General features: G+C 37.8%; 1 protein-coding gene across 6 annotated transcripts in view; it reads left to right on the top strand.

The window, feature by feature from the left end:
* Positions 1 to 19,161, top strand: part of ARHGEF7 (Rho guanine nucleotide exchange factor 7) — a 113,172-nt gene that overhangs the window by 87,986 nt on the left and 6,025 nt on the right. For 3 of the 6 annotated variants that reach the window (XM_070751171.1, XM_070751185.1, XM_070751181.1), the window contains one exon: positions 15,797 to 15,896. In XM_070751171.1, the coding sequence (XP_070607272.1) occupies positions 15,797 to 15,896 (100 nt within the window). Of the gene's footprint in view, positions 1 to 7,067; positions 7,330 to 15,796; positions 15,897 to 19,161 lie in introns of those variants that run through there. The other 3 variants (XM_070751179.1, XM_070751183.1, XM_070751173.1) reach the window with 3 other exon arrangements.

The following is a 19,161-nucleotide window of genomic DNA, read 5'->3' as shown; positions in this document are numbered from 1 at the left end:
AAGTTATAAATTTCTTTGAGACTGGAAAGAAAGTTCCAACCATCCAGATTTTGGAAGTGCCAAAGTCATACGTTCCTCCTGGCAATTTAAGCCCATTCTGTTAAAATTGAACAGTAGAGGTATATTTTCGTAGTTTGCTTTGTCATTGTAATGTAAATAAAACTGAATTAATTTCTCTATAAGCACACTTTTAAAAGCCATCCAAATTTCCATCAGTAATACTCTTGCAGGTTTTGCAATGTTTTCTGTGTTTAGCTCAATAACAAAATGTCTTAATATTTCATGAGAGATCTGCTGTATAAAATCATTGCCAGAATTCATTTTAGAAAAGAAAGCAGTCTAATAGTGTTTCAGTTGGTACAAAATACAGTGGTACCTCATCCTACGAACTTAATTGGTTCCAGGAGGAAGTTCGTAAGGTGAAAAGTTCATAAGATGAAACAATGTTTCCCATAGTAATAAATGTAAACGCAAATAATGCGTGCAAATCCTTCAGGAAAATCCCAAACTTTAGAAGGGAGGCGAACAGAGGGCAGGGAGGAGCAGCTAAAGGGGGCGGGTTGAAGAAGCAAGGCTAGGCTAAAGGGTGAGTGGGAAGGAAGAAAGGCAAGGGGGGCGCCTCTCCCTTTTCTTTTTTCAAAAGACACAGTTTCAGTGCCTTTGCAAGCATGCAAAATCTTTACTCCTCCAAGCTGCCCCTCCCTTTTCTTTCTTAAAAAGACACCGTTTCAGTGCTTTTGCAAGCATGCAAAATCTTTACTCCTCCAAGCTGCCCCTCCCTTTTCTTTCTTCAAAAAAGGGGGGGAAAGAAACCCCTTCATCCCAGCAGCAGCTGCTTGGGTTCATAAGGTGAAAATAGTTCGGAAGAAGAGGCAAAAAAATCTTAAACACCGGGTTCGTATCTTGAAAAGTTCGTTAGAAGAGGCGTTCGTAAGATGAGGTACCACTGTATCTTCAAAGCATTAGTTTTCAAGAATACTGAATTTATCAAATCAATTTTTTTAGTTCAGCAATTTGTTACTGTTTAAACAAATTTAATCAAATAGACCAATTGTTGCTGTTGTGCCATACAGCCCAGAGTACCAATCCTTAGAATGCCACAGATCTGTAAAAATGCAAAAAATTTGTACTGCTTGGAGATTGGATAGTACATTGGTTAATAGAAGCAGACATTTGAGCTGATATACTGAGAAAGTAAATGTAAAATTATTTGACTTTAATTCTACATAAATCATTTCATAAATACATGTTTTTAAATAAAAGCCCAAGGCAACACATTTACCTGCTAGCCATGAAATAATTGATGGGTTAGTGAACTTGGAACCTAGGCACAAAATGTCATTCTGTGCTACATTGCTGACCTAAATAACTATCACTGCTTCCAAAATGGCTTAATAAAACAAGGAACTAAACCACTGTACAGCCCAAAGGAAGCTAAGAGCTGATTAAGTTACTGTAACTCACAGAGATGAATCAACAATAGCAGTCCTTAGAGGCATTGGCTTCTGTTCTGCAAAGCTCCAATTAATGTGGCATTAAATTATTATGAATCTTCTAGTAGCATTGGGATTAGCTTTCTATTAGGAAATGAGATTCTTAATCCTTTCCATTGGGCCTGGTTTCCTTTTCAAACACAGTATTTTTCCATTACAAACACCCGAAAAGAAGCAATTTGTGTGTGAAAATGACTGAGCAAAAGAGTTAATGGCCTCCCTTGCTGTATTCGTGCTCAGATGTATCCTTCCTTGCTGCTTTTCATATATACAAAAAATTATATGCTTTTGCTGTATAAAATCTAGTTTCTGCTGTGAAGACAGTGATATGGGAACATTTGTGTATTTCATGTGGGTGAACACTTTGTAAGGCTCCCTAACTCTTATATTTTCAAAGTTAATAAAAGTTTAATAAAGTTGAGTATTATTCATATTGTTTTTAAATTAAAATGAATTAAAATACATTATGAATTATACTGAACTATAGGTCAATGATGTCATTAATCAAAAGTGTTTTGACTTTGAAAGTATTTTTTTTGCAATGGGTAAAATCTATTATTTTTATGATGTATTACAAATTTGAATTACTGTGGCTGCTCTAAAGTATTGTATTCTTTTTCAGAATGTTTACTCAAAATGTTCAAATTCTGATAATTTCCCATTATTAATTCTTACAACTCTGAACCATAGGATGGAATTTTTACAATAGTTTTCTTCAATGTAACTATATCGTTAATTCCCTATTGGTGTTTTTGCTGTTGAGACTGCTGGTGTTTTGATGGATTTAAAGTTCTAATGCAACAGCATTAAAAATGTTTTAGTGTTAATATTGTTGTACTGTATTCACCCTGAATTTTGAGTTATTATTTTTATGGAACCTGTATGATAACATTGAGTACTTTGTTATGGAATGTACAGTCAGTATTATAATGAATGAGTTAAGAATTAGAAAGTAAGTGTGAACCATTGTGGGTCCTTTTCACATGGCTTAAATGGTATTGTCATTTAATTCGTATTTACGATAATTCTAATCTATATTAATTTGGTGTTTTCTCACCAAAACACAATATATTGTGTACATAATGATATAAAAATATATGTATATATAAAGAGAGAGAGAGAGACTTTGCATTTTATTTGTGAATGGAAAAGTAAGTTATAGACTTTTGAAAGCAAATATAGATGTATATCTGAATGTGCATTGTATTGTACAGTTTGTATTTAATTGTGTGTGGTAGCTTATAACAGCTGAAGTGTTTTGCTCTTTTTAAAAAGTATTTGTTATGTACATTTTAATACATTTTGTATTTACTAGTTTATGCTTTTATTGAAGTTATTATGCCAAAAAAAAAAAGAGAGAGAGAGAAAGAAATAACAGAAAAAGCAGACTGGTTTAAAATATTGTTTTCTTAAAATAATCTTTTGAAGGTGACCAGAATGGAAACCAAAAATAAAATAATTAATTTAGGACCTGCGTATATCTGAGTAGCTGCGTTCTGTATTTGAGGAATTATTTAATGTTGAAACAGATTTTTTGTTAGATTTTAGCTTACTGAAAAATCTGGTTTTTTTACAGAATTAATTTCTAATATCATAGAGGAAAATCTTATTGATTTCATTCAAATGCATAAGCAAAACAAGGCAAATCTTCCCTGTTCTGCCCCTCTCCCTAAAACTGCAAAGTGGAAAAATGCCACTAGAAAAAAGCAAGTATTTTTTTTAAATCCAAACAAGTGCATTGAACATCTCATATGGAAGACTTGCACACATTTTACCTGGATCAGTTCTTGAAGTGGGAGACACTTGTACAGTGTCCATGGAATATATATTTTCTGACAGTAGTTTATTAATGGGATAAACAGAAGTGCATTCACAGTACAGTTCAAATAAAAGAGGGAGGATTTGTGCATATGGTAATGCCAATGTGAGAACTCTGAGAAGGAAATTGATAGAGGCATGATCACAAATGGGCTTTTAAATATTTGTTAGATTGTCAGCATGCTACCTGGATTTGTTAAGTAATTACTGACTATTATCGTTCTTAAACTTTTTATTTGTGTGAACCAGGGTAACTGCCCAAGATTCAGTTATGCAGATGTTCAGTTATCCTGAGGTGCTGGCAACCCCTCTATACTAATACAATTTGCCTTATTTGTTTTGTATGCGAACATCATCAGTTAGGGATTTATGGCCTGGGTACCATTTTGAAGTACAGTATTACTGTTCATTCCTAACATGAAAAGAATGTAACTTTTATCTGAGAAATTATTTTTTGAGTTATCAAAGTTATTAGGAGCTATTATTATAAATATACAATATTAACAATGTATATTGTTATGATGCTGCAATCATTTATATATTTAATTAGTAATTAACTATCAAACGATAGTGTTTATGAGTAAGCATGCATATGATCAGGCACTGAATTTTATTAACTTTTATTGAGTCTATGCCCAGTTTCATTCTTAGTAATAAAGAATATTTGGTCATCTTATTTGCCTTAAAATGATCTCTAATATATCTGTTTAGTTACATGGATTTTGATTGTAGAGCCAGATCTCAAAATTTAATTGCTACAATTAGTTTTTGCAGTCACCTTAAATAAGTAAGTTCATTTATTGGACATTTGAAATTGAAAGTGTCTGAGAATTAAATGCCATGACTTTTGTCTTAATTTTTTTAAACTTATGTTAAAGGTGAATATTTCTCACAACAAACCTCTTCACCTGTAGTTTGATACTATTCTCAGTGCACTCTGAATTTCCAGAAACATCGGAGGGAGGATTTCAGGGAAGACAGGAAAGGCTGTAATAAATGAAAATAAGGTTTTGTCTGCCAGCAAATGTAGGGAAATAACTATTTCATCAGGAATTTTTGAATTGGATTTGAAAGTTGATAGCTGGATTGTCAGCTTGTCAATTTAAGAGAACAGTATGGTGTGTATGTGTGCCGCCCTGAGTCTGCGGAGAGGGGCGGCATACAAATCCAATAAATAATAATAATAATAATAATAATAATAATAATAATAATATGGATAAATAAAAAGTGTGAGGTCTTAGTATATTTAGTTTGAAAATTCCCAGAATAATTCCTTTACTAGTGCATGTAATAATGTAAACTAGTAATAATAAATTATGCTTTTCAATTAGCACTATATAGCCTTAATTCTCTTTGTAGCTACATGGGGTAGCTCATACAGCCTATTTGTTTATTTGGTTTAGAAGTACATCTCACCTCTTATTCAGAGGTTCAATGCACAGCATAGTTTTTCTTTTACTTTTTTCCTACAACAACCATTTCATGGCATAGATAGGGTGATTGGCAGAGATTGGTCCAAAGACATACTGATTTTGGTGAAAAATCAGTACCAGATCATCTTAGTGATTTCACCCAGGACATCCTACATGAAAAAAGTGCTCCTCTTAGTTGCTTTAGCATTTTATTTTCTTTGTTTACGTATTGAATTAATCATCAGAGACAAAATAAATGAAACAAACCAGCTGCTTTATCTGCAGATGTGCATCTGTTGTTCTTGCTGTCTTTAGTTCGGATTGAGTAGGATTCTGTATTTTGTAATTAACTGCATGATAATGGTGTGGTTTAAGCTAGAGTGATTTTGATTATTCCCTTCCACTGAAAATGATGTCCTTGACTCTTGGTTGATTGCATTTCAACTGTCAGAGGATTGTAGATGCAGAAATTATTTTAGGGGTCTTTGGTTAATTATTTGGTTAATTATTTAAAAAATGATCTTCCTCTCTTTTCTGATGCCATAAGCCCTCATTTGATCCCTTTCCCACCCTTCTCACTCTACGGAGAGGGGCGGCATACAAATCTAATAAACATAAACATTAAGTGGGCGTTAGCTGTTCTCATGTTAAAGTTTTTCTCTCTTGAAATACTTTTTAGTTGTAGATACAATTGGACACACTTCATCAACCATTCAACCTTAGGGGGTTGAATCAGTCTAACATTTATTGACTATCATTGTTTGATACGGACATGTCCCTCCCGTGAAGTCTGTGAGTTGCGGGAGATACCAAATGTTTAAATTGGACTAAATTCAAAAGTTCCTCAATTCAATGCCATGGGTGAGTGAGAGGCTATGCTGTGAAGAGGAGGGAAATTCCCTCCATACCTCAGAACCACTTTGTGTCCCTGTTAGCTGTCCAATAGATATTGGGAGAGTTGTAGTTCAGTTGGGAGGGTTGTTTTTGGAATCGTCAGGCAAAACAATTATACAAAACCTGAGTCTAACTATTAAATATATTTTGTCCAGCTGATAATTGATGAGAGAAAACAGCTGGGCAAATCCATCAGCCCCTTTACTTAACATGTCCTGTAGATGGTCAATTTTTATTGGTTGGTTTGTATTGATTTTACATGAGATGTTTAAAAACCGTATGGAATTAATAGTATAAGAATATTGTAATTAACAAAATAATTATGTCAGGACAGAATCAGCAATGGGGTAGCAGTTTTTAAACTGATATTTCTCTGTCAGTTCAAAGATGGATAAATAAGCCTAAAACAAGAAAACTAGAATAATTAAGACACTACACTTGTTCTTAGTCAAAAAGCTGAGAAGTTATGGACAACTGAGATCATTTTTAATTATTGATGATCAAGGGTCCTTCTTGAAACCCCTTCTGATTTTAATAACTTATATTTGTTCTGGTATTCCATCTTTTAAAAAATAAAATTCAACACCCATATTTTAAGTGGAATAAATTACATAAAATAGAAATACATGTCCATTTCATTTCTTTCTTTATACCAAATACAAATATTTATACAAATTTTGGCAGTATATTCTGAACTATTAACATTGCTTTAGAAAAGCCTAACTGCAAGAATGGAAAGAAATTTACCGGGTATGTGTTTTATACAACCACAAACAGTTTTCTATATAAGTTGTAACATAGCTTCTGAATTGCTCTTTGATCAAATAAAAATAAATAAGTAATCCATTGTAACCTTTGTTAGGGGCTTACTCATATAAGAATGTCCTTTACTTTTACAGATTTAATTTTAAATCACAGGCAGTCCCTAATTAAGAACAGTTCCATTCCTTAACTTTAACCTGAATTTTTATTTAAGTCAGAACTTATACTTAGAAACAGATTGCCTAATTACTAAAAATGGTGGACAGCATGGTCCTTCCTCTAGCTAGTGGAGTGCTGAACTTGTGTAATGTTTTCAGAAAAACAGGCTGTATATTAAAAACATGCAGCTTCGTGAAAGCATTGTGAAGTTTCAGCTTGTCAGATATTCTTAACTCAGGGACTATCTATATCTAAGTGAAGCCTTGATGGTGCCTACTAGTATATTGATTTTTCTTAGATGTATGCCAAAAGTGTTTCATCTCTCTTTTTTGGTGCTCAGTAGAGAATTAAACTTATATACAAAAGACTGATCCTAACAACAGTATTAAACCTACTGGTGGTATTATTTTAGTTTAAGTGACTTTATGCTTCTAAGAGAATTTTCTACAGATTGAAAATTGATCCATTTCTCTCCCCCCCCCTTTTCTCTCATTGTTCTCATGATTTAATTGAAACTTGATGATGTAAGATGAGGACTTTGAATCTTTTGTGAACGTTAATTTTGATATATTTTAAAATGGATGTCTTCAAATGGATTCCGACTCTGCATGTGTTACAATTTATCTGATTGCCAAGCTGAAACCAAGTTTGTGGACTTCTAATTCCATTTTAAGAATATTCCTTTTTAAATGTATGAATGTTTTTCAAAGTTCCTTTTTTATGGGATGATACAGTACTTTAACAATACTAGACTGCGAGTTCTGATGTGAATAAAATGAATATAGTTGCTCTGTTTGTGTCCTGTGTTCTATATTTTAACTTAGCCTGTTATTTTATTGCGGACAATTAGTTGTGGGACAGCTGTGAATAGTCACTGGAAAATCCTAAGAACTGTTGCTGCTTCTTTTAAGAATTCTGACAATGTTAGTTGAAGAGGCCTGAATACACTGACGGATCTTTTTTTGGTTTGAATTCAAATTGCTCGCTCTCTCTATTGAAGATTGGGTAACTTTCCCTATAAGTCATTTTTCAAGGAATAATTGCAATAAAAATAGTGTTGCAATCGGTACTTTATCTTTGTTAAATGTCTTAAACTATTTGTAAGAAAAAAATGTTATTGTTGTATTTAAGAGATCTGGAAACACTGTCCATTGATGAAGTGGAACCTATGAAAGAAAGTGATGGTACTTTGATTCTTGTGGTTTCATCCTTACTTCTACTCCTCCAAACTGATGTATCTGGGTTCTGGACCATATAGCTACATTAAGACAATCCAAGTTTGCATTATCTTATTTACAAATTCAAACATGCATATATAATAGGCTAGTACAATGACACTACTGCCAAATCTTTTTGCAAAACATGGTTAGAGGTTAAGTTTTAGTCTTCTATGCAAGGAAATTTAAAAAGAAATGTGTAGAATAGGGAAACATGTTAAATTCTACAAAATATAAGGGAGAAAACCTGCATGTCCAGAAATGGGTTGCTACAGTCTGATTTGCCCAGTTACTGAGTCTATGTTTTTCCCCTGCCCCTCTTCCTTACCTCTGAGCATGCCCCGGTTTCCGACTCAGTAAGATCTGAAACAGTTGTCTTTGGAGTTTTGTCTGTACCAAAACCATTCCTGAACATACGGATTTCTGGATTCAGGTTTATTCCTTCCAATTTGGCCCCTCCAAATTAATCCTATCAATCAAAATAATATTTCTTTTTAAAGGGACAATTCAAGCCGACAAGACCTTCGGAGGTTTTGATAGCGGTTGGCTTGCTGTGGGTGTCCATTTGGATCCTTCCCAGCAACTTGCTACCTCTGCAGCTATAGCCTTTCTTTCAGCTGCACGATCGTTTGAGCTTCGTGGCCATTTTGCAAGCATTCGAGTTCATGGGAGTCTTTTCTTCCACACTGTGGCCCCATTGCCTCTGATCCGTTGGCAGTCTTGCTGACACTAATTCATTGTTATACAGGCACACGCAGGCACTAAACAAGGCACTGTTCTACTTAGTGATGGTTGCTTTCCCCTGACTTCTTTCAGTGGAGATTTTGTACTTGACAGCCAGTGAAGCCGCTTGTAAGGGTTCTCTAAGCCCTCTGAAGTGCCTTGTTACCTGGCCTTGTGCTCATACCTTATTCAAGGCTGTGACGGCCATTTGGACAGCCTTGAGCAGCCATATTGTGCCTACACCTTCTTTCAAGGCTGCGGTGGCCATTTGTATGATCCCTCGTACATTGGCCCTTTTGCCTTTACCAGCCTTTGGAGGATTACACTACCAGTCCCACATCTGGTTCTCGCTCTCTTCTCAGGCCCAGCCCAGCAGGCTTATTAGGATCACTGGACTCTCACTATTATTGCATCTTATGTGCAGGTGCTGGCCAGCCCTGCCTCAGCCTAAACCTCTCAGGAACGAGTCCATAGGCTAGCTTCTAGACCTTCATCTTTTGGCTCCAACCTTTAACCACTGATCATTATGTGGTCATTACTTCAGTGATCCTCACCTTCCATCCCTTTCTAGCGACTTTGTCTCGCACAATGGTGGATTGTTCCCATGCATTGGAATAGGTGGAGGCCTCTATATCCAGAAAGGTCTCAGGCAAGTCACACAGGGAGGGTAAAAGGTCTTCTAAGTCAAAAGTTGCCTTAGTCCTTCGGGATTGGGCAGCATAGAAGTCGAATAAATAAGTCAAACCTCAACCTGCCATGGGCCAGTAGGCTGCTGCAAAGCACAGGCCTCCTTGCAGTGATCGTTCGGGTTCTAAACTCTCCATATAGGAACACCCAGTGATTTCTTCACAGGCCTTGGCTCCAGAAACATCCCCTGGCATTACTTTCGGGGAGTGCAGACCTTTGACTGGAGGTGAGGACCCCTTTGCCTGCCAGGCTCCTATGAGGCCTCAATCAGACCATTCCGACAAATCTGAACCGGAAAAAGCTTCTGTGGGCACTGCAAGGTACTCAGATAGCGATCTACATAACTTACCTGAAGAGATCCAATCCTTCATATCTCCAAGGTTGTAGCTGCGGGCCTCAGGCAATAACGTTCTGTATCCATTGGGTCAGAATCATTGTCTTATCAGTCCAAACACTCCCTGGTGGTTAGCCTAACCTCTCATCAGGGCTCTGCAGCCCTCTACAGGGATGAGGAGGACCTTTTCACAGGGGAAGAGTTATTGAGGGACCCCGATCTATATGAAGATAAGGGGGTTTCCCCTGAAATTCCTGCCTTTCCTGGCTTATTCCCTCCTGGACTATTCAAGTCCCTTCTTCATAAGGAAAAAAGCTACTGCCTGCCTATCAGAGGATGAATCCACTCCTGACTGAATCCTCCCCTCTATCGTGGTCAGGCCTTGTTCTCTGAAGCTATAGATGAACAGCTATACGTTCTGGCCCCTAAGATATTCTGAGATGTTGTCCAAAAGCAATGGTCTAGCTTCTCTTCCAGCTCCCAATGGCAGTGATAAAAGATATTATGTCATGGCGCCAAAATTTACTCAGTTGCTGCAACTCCCAGCAATAGACAGCCTAATGGCAGCCTTGTCTTCTTCCTCCCCTTACATGGCAGGTGACGTATTGGAGTCTTCGGAGGATGGAGAGCAATCCTGGATCTAAAGATCATCAACAAATATCTGGTCTACAAGAGATTCAAGATGAGTTTCCTAGCGTCCATCCTCCAGGGAATTCAGCAAGGGAGTTCCTGGCAAAAATAGACATCTCATACACCAAGAGGCATACTCCCACATCCCAATCCTGACAGAACATTGCACATGCAGTATCGAGCTTACCCCTTCAGGCTCTCCTCGGCCCCAACACGTTTCACCAAAGTCTTGGCCTCCATTGCAGCTCACCTGAGATATGTCCCAGTAAGACTGCAATGCTATCTGAGTGACATCTTCTGGGGGCAGAGGGCACCAATGCTCTCAGGTGCATCTGCCCCCCCGGGCTCATATATGTGTTCCCTCTTCTTTCCCCGGAAAGTCATCATGGAGCAGAGATGATATTGGTGTTCCCTTACAGGCTGTGGTTTGCGGATCTCATCAGCCTCTACGCATTTCCACCCTGGAGGATCCCTCCTCATCAGATCTTCCTCAGCCAGGAGATCCTGGAACATCCAGAGCAACAGTGGCTCCAGCTAGCTGCTTGGCATTTGAAGGAGCCTGCTTGAGGAGGAGAAATTACTCAGAGTCATTCAGATTATGCAGGCTGCCAGAAAACAATCCACCATCAGGATATATAATGCCACCTGGGTTACCTTTGTCAAATGGTGCATTGACCCTGTCTCAGCCTCTGTTTCACACGTTCTAGATTTCTTCCAGGTGGTCTGGCCCATGGCACATTGCAATGGCAGGTTGCAGTTTTGTCTACTGTGCTGACTAGTGGGAAGAAGACCCCTCTGTCATGCCATTCTGACATTCAGGTCTTTCTCAGAGTTGCCAGAAACCTGCATCCTTTACTGGTCCACAGATATCCTACCTGGGATCTTCCCAAAGTACTTCATCCCTTGATAGAGCCTCCCTTTGAGCCCCTGCAGACTACCTACCTCAGGTAAATGATGCTCAAGGTGGCATTCCTGATAGCCATAACATCCGCCCGGAGTATCTCTGAACTGGGGGCCTTATCCGTCAGAGAGGACCTCTTCATCTTCTACCAGGACAAGGTAACCTTAAGATTTGATTCTTCCTTCATTCCCAGGATCAACTCTTATTTCTACCGGGCCCGGAAGTTGGTCGTGTGGAATTTCTGCCCTTGGCCTTCTCATGCCTTGGAGCGAAGGTGGCATAGCCTGGATGTATGGATGGCCCTAAAAATTTATATCAAGCGGACTGCACTCACCAGGAGATCGTCTCTTTCTAACCTGCTTTGACGGGGGCTAAAGTGTCATCCTCGACCATTGGCCGTTGGATCAGAGCATACATCACTAAAGCGTATCAGGCACAGCCTTTATTGGGTCCCAGACGCATCACCGCACACTCCACAAGGAGTGCAGCTATCATCGCTGCATGGGCCACGCAGGCCTCTCTTGAGGATGTCTGCAGGGCGGCCACTTGGACCACACCCTCCTCTTTCATTAAACATTACAGGTTGGATGCCTTCACCTTGGCGGAGGCTTCCTTTGGGAGGAGGAACTTAGGACAGGTCCACATAGCCTTGAGGGATCCAACCCCAATGGCTCCCTGCCCTTACGGATACCAGATTTTGGTACATTCCGTTCCTGAAATATTTTGCAACCCTACTGGAGAAGGGGCATTGGCTTACTTGAATGCCTTTTCTCAATAGGTTGCACAATAGTCCAGCCCCACCCTACAAAACACTCTTGGGATTTGGAACCACCTTGTCCCTTAACACTGTGTGCAAGTCTTCTTTTCAGCCATCACTTTGTTGAAAACGTGGCCATGCTCAGAGGCAAGGAGGAGTGGCCAGGAAAAAACATAGACTCAGTAACTGAGCAGATCAGACTGTAGCAACCCATTCCTGGACTATTGCGCAACCTACTGAGAAAAGGTGTTCAGGTAAGCTAACCCCCCCTTTTCATTTCTGCCTTTCGGATTGCTTAGAAGTGCATTACTTTAAGCTTGTCCATCATCAGTTCTCATATTTTAGCATTTTCCTCATAGAGACATGAATTCACATCAAGAACTTCAAGGACATTTTCCAGTATCAGATTTTAATATTGGTTACATCTGATTTTAGAGAGATGTCTGGATCTGTTGGAAAACAAAATAAAATGTTATTTGAAAGCTCCGAAGTATCTATTTCTCAACAGCAATTATTAGATTCATGCTATTGTGAAAAATATGGAAGACTGATTTGGTATGATATACATTATTTGTTTTGCCCAATATTGTTTCAATATTCAATCAAACCTCTTTTTCCAACAAAATTAAGCTAGCAGACCTAAATCTTGAAGACTGTCAGAAACAATAGGGCAAACATTAGAAATAAATGGCTAGGGACACAAGAAATCTATAGAGGAACAAGATTTATGCTCCACTTGGGCTGTGATCAGATGTAAACAATTATAACAGTCCTTGTGTCTTATCAAATTTGTTTCTTCTTTTTAAATGTCAGCTATCTCTAAGAAATATTTGACTGTGAGTCCTTTGTGATATGTTTGTACTTATTAATCCCACCTAACTTAAAAATATAATGGGTATGGTTATCCAGAACAATTTCTGGCACGCTATAGTTACACTAAAGAGTTAATTTAAAGAAGTAAATTGGGACACTTTAGAGAATCACAAGAAACGAAGAGGAGTCCATAGATTTTTAATTTTTAATCTGGTTAGATTTGTGAAGGCAGAGTGGGAGTAAGCATAAAAATTTAACAATTGAGAATAAATGTTCGATCTGAAATGCCAATAAATGCATAGAGATATTCACATCAATCTGTACTTCATTTTAGAGATTCGGATATAACAGAATTTGAGAAACCTTGAGCTAGAATCCTTTTCTTTCTTTCTTTCTTTCTTTCTTTCTTTCTTTCTTTCTTTCTTTCTTTCTTTCTTTCTTTCCCATCATGAAGATGCAAGAGGCTCTCTACTGTGTTTCTCCGAAATTAAGAACCTGTCTTATATTTTTTTGAATCCTAAACTAAGCACTTGGCATTATCGCCATGCACTCAAAAGCCCGATTGTATCGGGATATCTTATTTTGGGCAAAACAGGGTACACACAGAAAATAGATGTCTAGATCATTCATTTTTTCCTAATATATATCTAAGCAACTTGGCAAAGGTTCCCTGATCATTCTTTAAGAGGAATAAAGGAATCCTAAATACCAGCCATTTATTTTTCAGGGCTTGTAGCAAAAAATATTTTATTGGGCAATATATTACAGACTTCCTGAAACATTCAACCCATGTTTTGTTATATTGTTGACATTATAAAGACACCCAGCTGCAAATTATAATATCCCATCTAGTTAGATTTCCTGTTTATCTAGATCCATTTTATTAATGTTTGTAATCCATTATTATGATGTTATTTCTGTTTTACTATTTTTAAAATAATACTTTGTTCCAGTATTAGAATTATTGTCTTTTCCTGTGGTTGTTTTATTTGCTGTCTTAACCATTTGTTCTTTTTCCCCCATTTGAGCTAATCAATTACTAATAAAGTGCTACTATCTACAGACTTCTTGCAGTCCTTGGAATTGTTTTCTTTGTCTTTTGCCTTTATTTCTGCAATAAGGTTGAAACTAAAGGTAACATTAAGAGGGATGTTTTTAAACCTGCAAACAGAAAGTACTTGCACAGGTGTGTTTATGTGATAATGAGGATTATAGCAGGTAGGAATGGGAGTTTATACTATATTGCAGAAGGAAATTGCCATTTTGAAAATTGCATTGTATATTGGAATACAGTCACATATTATTTATATTTTACTGGATTTTTTGGCAAAAACATTCCTTGGTGAAATTTCCTTCTATGTTAATGGAATCAACATTTTAAATGTGTTTCTATATTGGGTAATATGTATTTGCAGCAGAAATACATTTTCACATGGTTTCACACACTTCCAAGGAAGACTGGATTAAGTAATTAATTGAAGCTTGCATTAACAGAATGTCATCAACCTCTTTGAAAACTTGTTCTTATATATTTTATTAAATATCTTTTCTTATTAATTTCAATGGATATAAATTACTATTAAAGGTTAATTGGGTTGTGGTATCAATTGTAAGATAATAGTTCTATCTCTTTTGCTTTTTGCCATGTTTTTACAATTGAAATAATTTTTCTCAATAGTTTAAGTAATAACTTAACATTAAAACATTGTTTATATAGTTTGTCCTTCAGTTAATATCTTTCTCACTACACATCACTATTTTTCAACCTGCCTGTCCTCACTGTTAAGTTATTTATTTATTCATTCGATTTTTATGCTGCTCAACTCCCTAAGGATTTACTTTGAATTTATGTTTATACCATAGAAGTTTTGTTTTAATTCTATATGCAGAATTAATATTTTTTAAAATATTTCTGACTCAGTCTGTATCATCATGATCCTTTCCCAGCTATATAATTGATTGATAAGTTGTTGTCTTGTCCAATGATAAATAGAATTTTTCTTCATCTCAGGTATAAAAAAACTGTAGAATCCTAAATGCTGTTCCATTGCAGGAAAATATTGCTATCACAAACCTTATAAAATTAGTATAATTTTATAAATTAGTTATATAAGCTAACTTTACAGGTTGTGTGATAGTAATATTTTTCTACAGTAGAATAACACCTGTGATTATGCTGGTTTTTGTTCTTAGTTGAGAATATTATCAACAAAGTTGTCTTTTATCTCAGAATAAACAGTGGTAAGAGAAGCAGCAAATGGTTTTGTTGGTTGGGGATTATGAACAGTGACCATATGTCTTTTATTATAAAAAACAATCCTTTATTTCACAAAGCTGCCTTTTAGATTAATTTTTTCAAGATTCACTTTTGTCCTCTATTTCGGTTATTTAATGTCTGACATAGCATACTGATACACAGTCTTTCACATTTATATGAAAACTATAGAAATGGAATTCTTTTTAAAATGAGTTTACATAAATTAACTTTGGATATTTTTATTAGACAATGCATTTTTGTAATTTTTTTAATTGGATTTGCTCTTAAATTTTCCTTTGTAAAGTAAAGTCATAAGTGTAAATATTTATTTTTATTCTTAAGAACCTCCTTCAGATTTGCCCCCTTTTCAGGTTTATCCTTTATTTTTTTCCAGGAAAATATGGTTACCTCTTTGTAAAGATTTACACTAACTTTAAAGTTCAAGACATTTAGGCAATTGAAGTCAACTCTAGTAATTTTTAATTTGAATTGTGTTTGATAGTGGTGAAGTACTAATTTGAATTTTTAAAATATATATATAACCAGGTTTAGAGCTAGCAGCAACATCTTCAAACTCTTTCTAAAATAATAATCTTCACTGAATCTATTTATTAATAACATAATAATTTCTTCATCAACAGAATGTTTCACAATAATCATTGCTTATTATTTGCTTATTATTTTACTGGCTTTATATCTAACAATTACACAGTTAGTTTAAATTGGCAGTTTTTGCCTAATTTAATACTGGTTGAAAAACTTAAATAATAGTTTGACGACCATTCTTATTGAAGCCAATGAAAATAAACTTGTAATAGTGACTGCTACATAGAGAACAAACAAATAAAAGATCAACTGCTCCTATAACTTTAATTATAATATTATAATGCCTAAAAGTATGTTTTGTTTTTTAATTCTATTATCTATTATTTATACTAGACTCCCGTAAAGAATCTGCTCCCCAAGTACTACTTCCAGAGGAAGAGAAAATTATTGTAGAAGAAACAAAAAGTAATGGTCAAACTGTGATAGAAGAAAAGTAAGATAATTTCCTTAAAACAAAGTTTTAAACAGTTTATTTATAATTATATATACAGTGATACCTTGTCTTACAAACTTAATTGGTTCCGGGACAAGGTTCTTAAGGTGAAAAGTTTGTAAGACGAAACAATGTTTCCCATAGGAATCAACGGAAAAGCGATTAATGCATGCAAGCCCAAAACTCAACCCTTTTGCCAGCCGAAGCGCCGTTTTTTCGCTGCTGGGATTTCCCTGAGGCTCCCCTGCATGGGAAACCCCACCTCTGGACCTCTGTGTTTTTGCGATGCTGCAATTTCACTGAGGCTCCCCTTGCTGGGAAACCCCACCTCTGGACTTCTCTGTTTTTGCGATGCTACAGGGGAATCCCAGCATCACAAAAATGAGCGCTTCGCTGGCAACGGAAGTCCGGAGGTGGGGTTTCCCATGGAGGGAAGCCTCAGGAGAATCCTAGCAGTGCAAAAATGGGTGCTTTGCTGGCAAAGGAAGTCTGGAGGCGGGGCATCCCGCCGGCGGCAGGGGGTTTGTAAGGTGAAAATAGTTTGTAAGAAGAGGCAAAAAAATCTTAAACCCCGGGTTTGTATCTTGAAAAGTTTGTATGATGAGGCATTTGTAAGATGAGGTATCACTGTATATATGTATAATTTTTGTACAATGCTGCAGTAGAATGTATGCATTAGTTATGTACATATCACAATAATAAGGAAGAATGGAATATACAGTCATGTGCCAAAAATAAGTACACCACATAGAAATTATTGACTTTTTCATCATATTTCAGCACACAGAGATTTAATATCTTCATTTCAACAATATTGATAAAGGGGATGTAATATAACATATCCTGCACCATTTTAACTTTGTGCTCTATTTGTTTAAATAAACGTAAATACAGATTTTCACAGGTGGAAAAAGTAAGTACACCCCTACATTTGTTTCTGCCTCGCATATCTAAAATTCTATCTTAGAATCCTGTGTACTAGATAAAGTGCCAATGATTAGAATATTGTTTGAGAGGCTAGGGGACAAAGTTGTTTTACTGAAACCTCAGACATTTAATTTGATTTGTTCTTTGTTGCTGAAGTATCACCAAGCTTAGATTTGAAACTGTTCTCTGAGATTTTCAGAAATAAAGTTATATAAGCTTATGAGTCTTGGAAGGGATTTAAAAATATTGCCAAGCAATAGGATATCAACCATTTCACAGTCTGGAAGATCATTTGCAACTGGAGATTTCAAGCAAATGCCAACTTGCATAGATGTGATCATCCCTATGCTGTATTTTCTGGAGTATAAGACACACCTTAGATTTGGGGGAGGAAAACAAGGAAAAAATGCCTCTGCCCCCCAACAATTTGCCAAACAGCAAACAGCACAGATGATATACAGTGATCCCCCGGGTATTGCGAGCCCGATCATTGCGAAATGGCTATATGGCGATTTTTGAACCCGGAAGTAAAAACACCATCTGCGCATGCGCGCCCTTTTTTTCTATGGGCACGCATGCGTAGATGGCGCCGGGCAGATCAGCTGCTGGGCGGCTTCCCTGGGTCTTCCCCCTCTTGCTGGCGGGAGGGTGAAGCCCCCCCAGCACCCGCTCGCCCGGCCACCCGCCGTTCGCCGCTCGCCCGCCCTTTGCCCGGCCACCCGCCGCTCGCCCGCCGTTCGCCCGGCTCGCCCGCCGCTCGCCCGCCCTTCGCCCGGCCACCCGCCGTTCGACCGCCCTTCGCCCGGCTCGCCCGCCGCTCGCCGCTCGCCCGCCCTTCGCCCGGCCACCCGCCGTTCGCTCGCTGCTCGCCCGGCCACCCGGGTTCGTTTGGCTTCGGGACATGCCGGCGGCGACGTTTTAAAACAGCCACGCGGCTTCCCAACTGAGTCCCGAAGTCAAAGGCGAACTTCGGGACTCAGTTGGGAAGCCGCACGGCTGTTTTAAAACGTCGCCGCCGGCATGTCCCGAAGCCAAACAAACCCGGGTGGCCGGGCGAGCAGCGAGCGAACGGCGGGTGGCCGGGCGAAGGGCGGGCGAGCGGCGGGCGCGGCAGCAGCGAGGAGTTTGCGTGGGCGGGGGGGAAACCCCAATCTTCGGCTCCTCGCTGCTGGGAAGTAAAAACACCATCTGCGCATGCGCAGATGGTGTTTTTACTTCCGCAGCGCTACTTCGCGCAAAACCGATCATTGCAAGGGGTCCTGGAACGGAACCCTCGCAATGATCGGGGGATCACTGTACACTGTTTTCTGTGTATTTCTGTGCATGTGTGCCTGACCCATAGAAATAGCAGACTTGGAGAAATGTACATTATGGCAGCATATTAATCCCAGAATGTTTTCTTAAATGTAATCACACTAACTCCTCCCAATTATTTAAATAGATCTATTCCAGATGTGACTAAGTGAGGGTTTAACTCAGCTGCCTTATCTTAATACTAAACAGGACACTGTTATATTTCAGTTTATACTTTTACAGATTTTTAAAATTGATGTGGCTTTCTGGAAGTATTCTCTGCCATTTAAAAGAAGCTACAGTAGAACTGGGCCTCTTTAGATCAAGCATTTCTTCAAAGCTTCTTCATTTCTTAAGTTAATAATAAAGCAGTCTTTAAAAAATAAGTCTAATAATTTGAACCTTCTATAGGCATTTATAGTTATTGACTTATCTCCTTGCAGCAAAAAAACTGCAAGGAGATAAGTTAATTATCTCCTAAGTCAATTATCTCAGCCAGTTGCAGTAAAGTCTGATCTCTCCAGCAATTTGCCTCCGTGCAGCTTTAGTTTCACTTTCATTTTAGCACAAGGATTTGTGGCATCTTCAATCAATCAGCTGTTGGGAGGTAGATAATCAGTGGCTTGTGCTAAGCAGGCTCTGCTGCTGTTTGCTCCAAGTGGGTAAATTGCTGGCAGGCAGAGACTAACGAGTGGATGGGTGGGGCTACATTCGGTGTATAAGACACACCCAGGTTTTCACCCTCTTTTGGGGGGTAAAAAGGTGCATCTTATACTCAAAAAATACGGTAAATTAAACCCAAGAGCAGGACATAGGGTGCATGAAAGAAGCCTCTTTAAGAACTCCAGAATTTTGTCCTCTGGTTTACACATGGCTCTCAATATTATTTGTGTCAAAATGCATGAGTCTGCCATTTGAAAGATGCTACATAAATTACATTTACATGGGAATTATGCCAGAGAGGAACCTTTACTGCCCAGAAAAAAAATCGGGGCAAGACAAATAGTTAGGTAAAATTTATAATTCTAAAACGATGTACTCTGGG

Source organism: Erythrolamprus reginae, chromosome 4, assembly GCF_031021105.1.
Source record: "Erythrolamprus reginae isolate rEryReg1 chromosome 4, rEryReg1.hap1, whole genome shotgun sequence".
NCBI lineage: Eukaryota > Metazoa > Chordata > Lepidosauria > Squamata > Dipsadidae > Erythrolamprus > Erythrolamprus reginae.
This window is presented reverse-complemented; position numbering and strand designations above follow the sequence as displayed.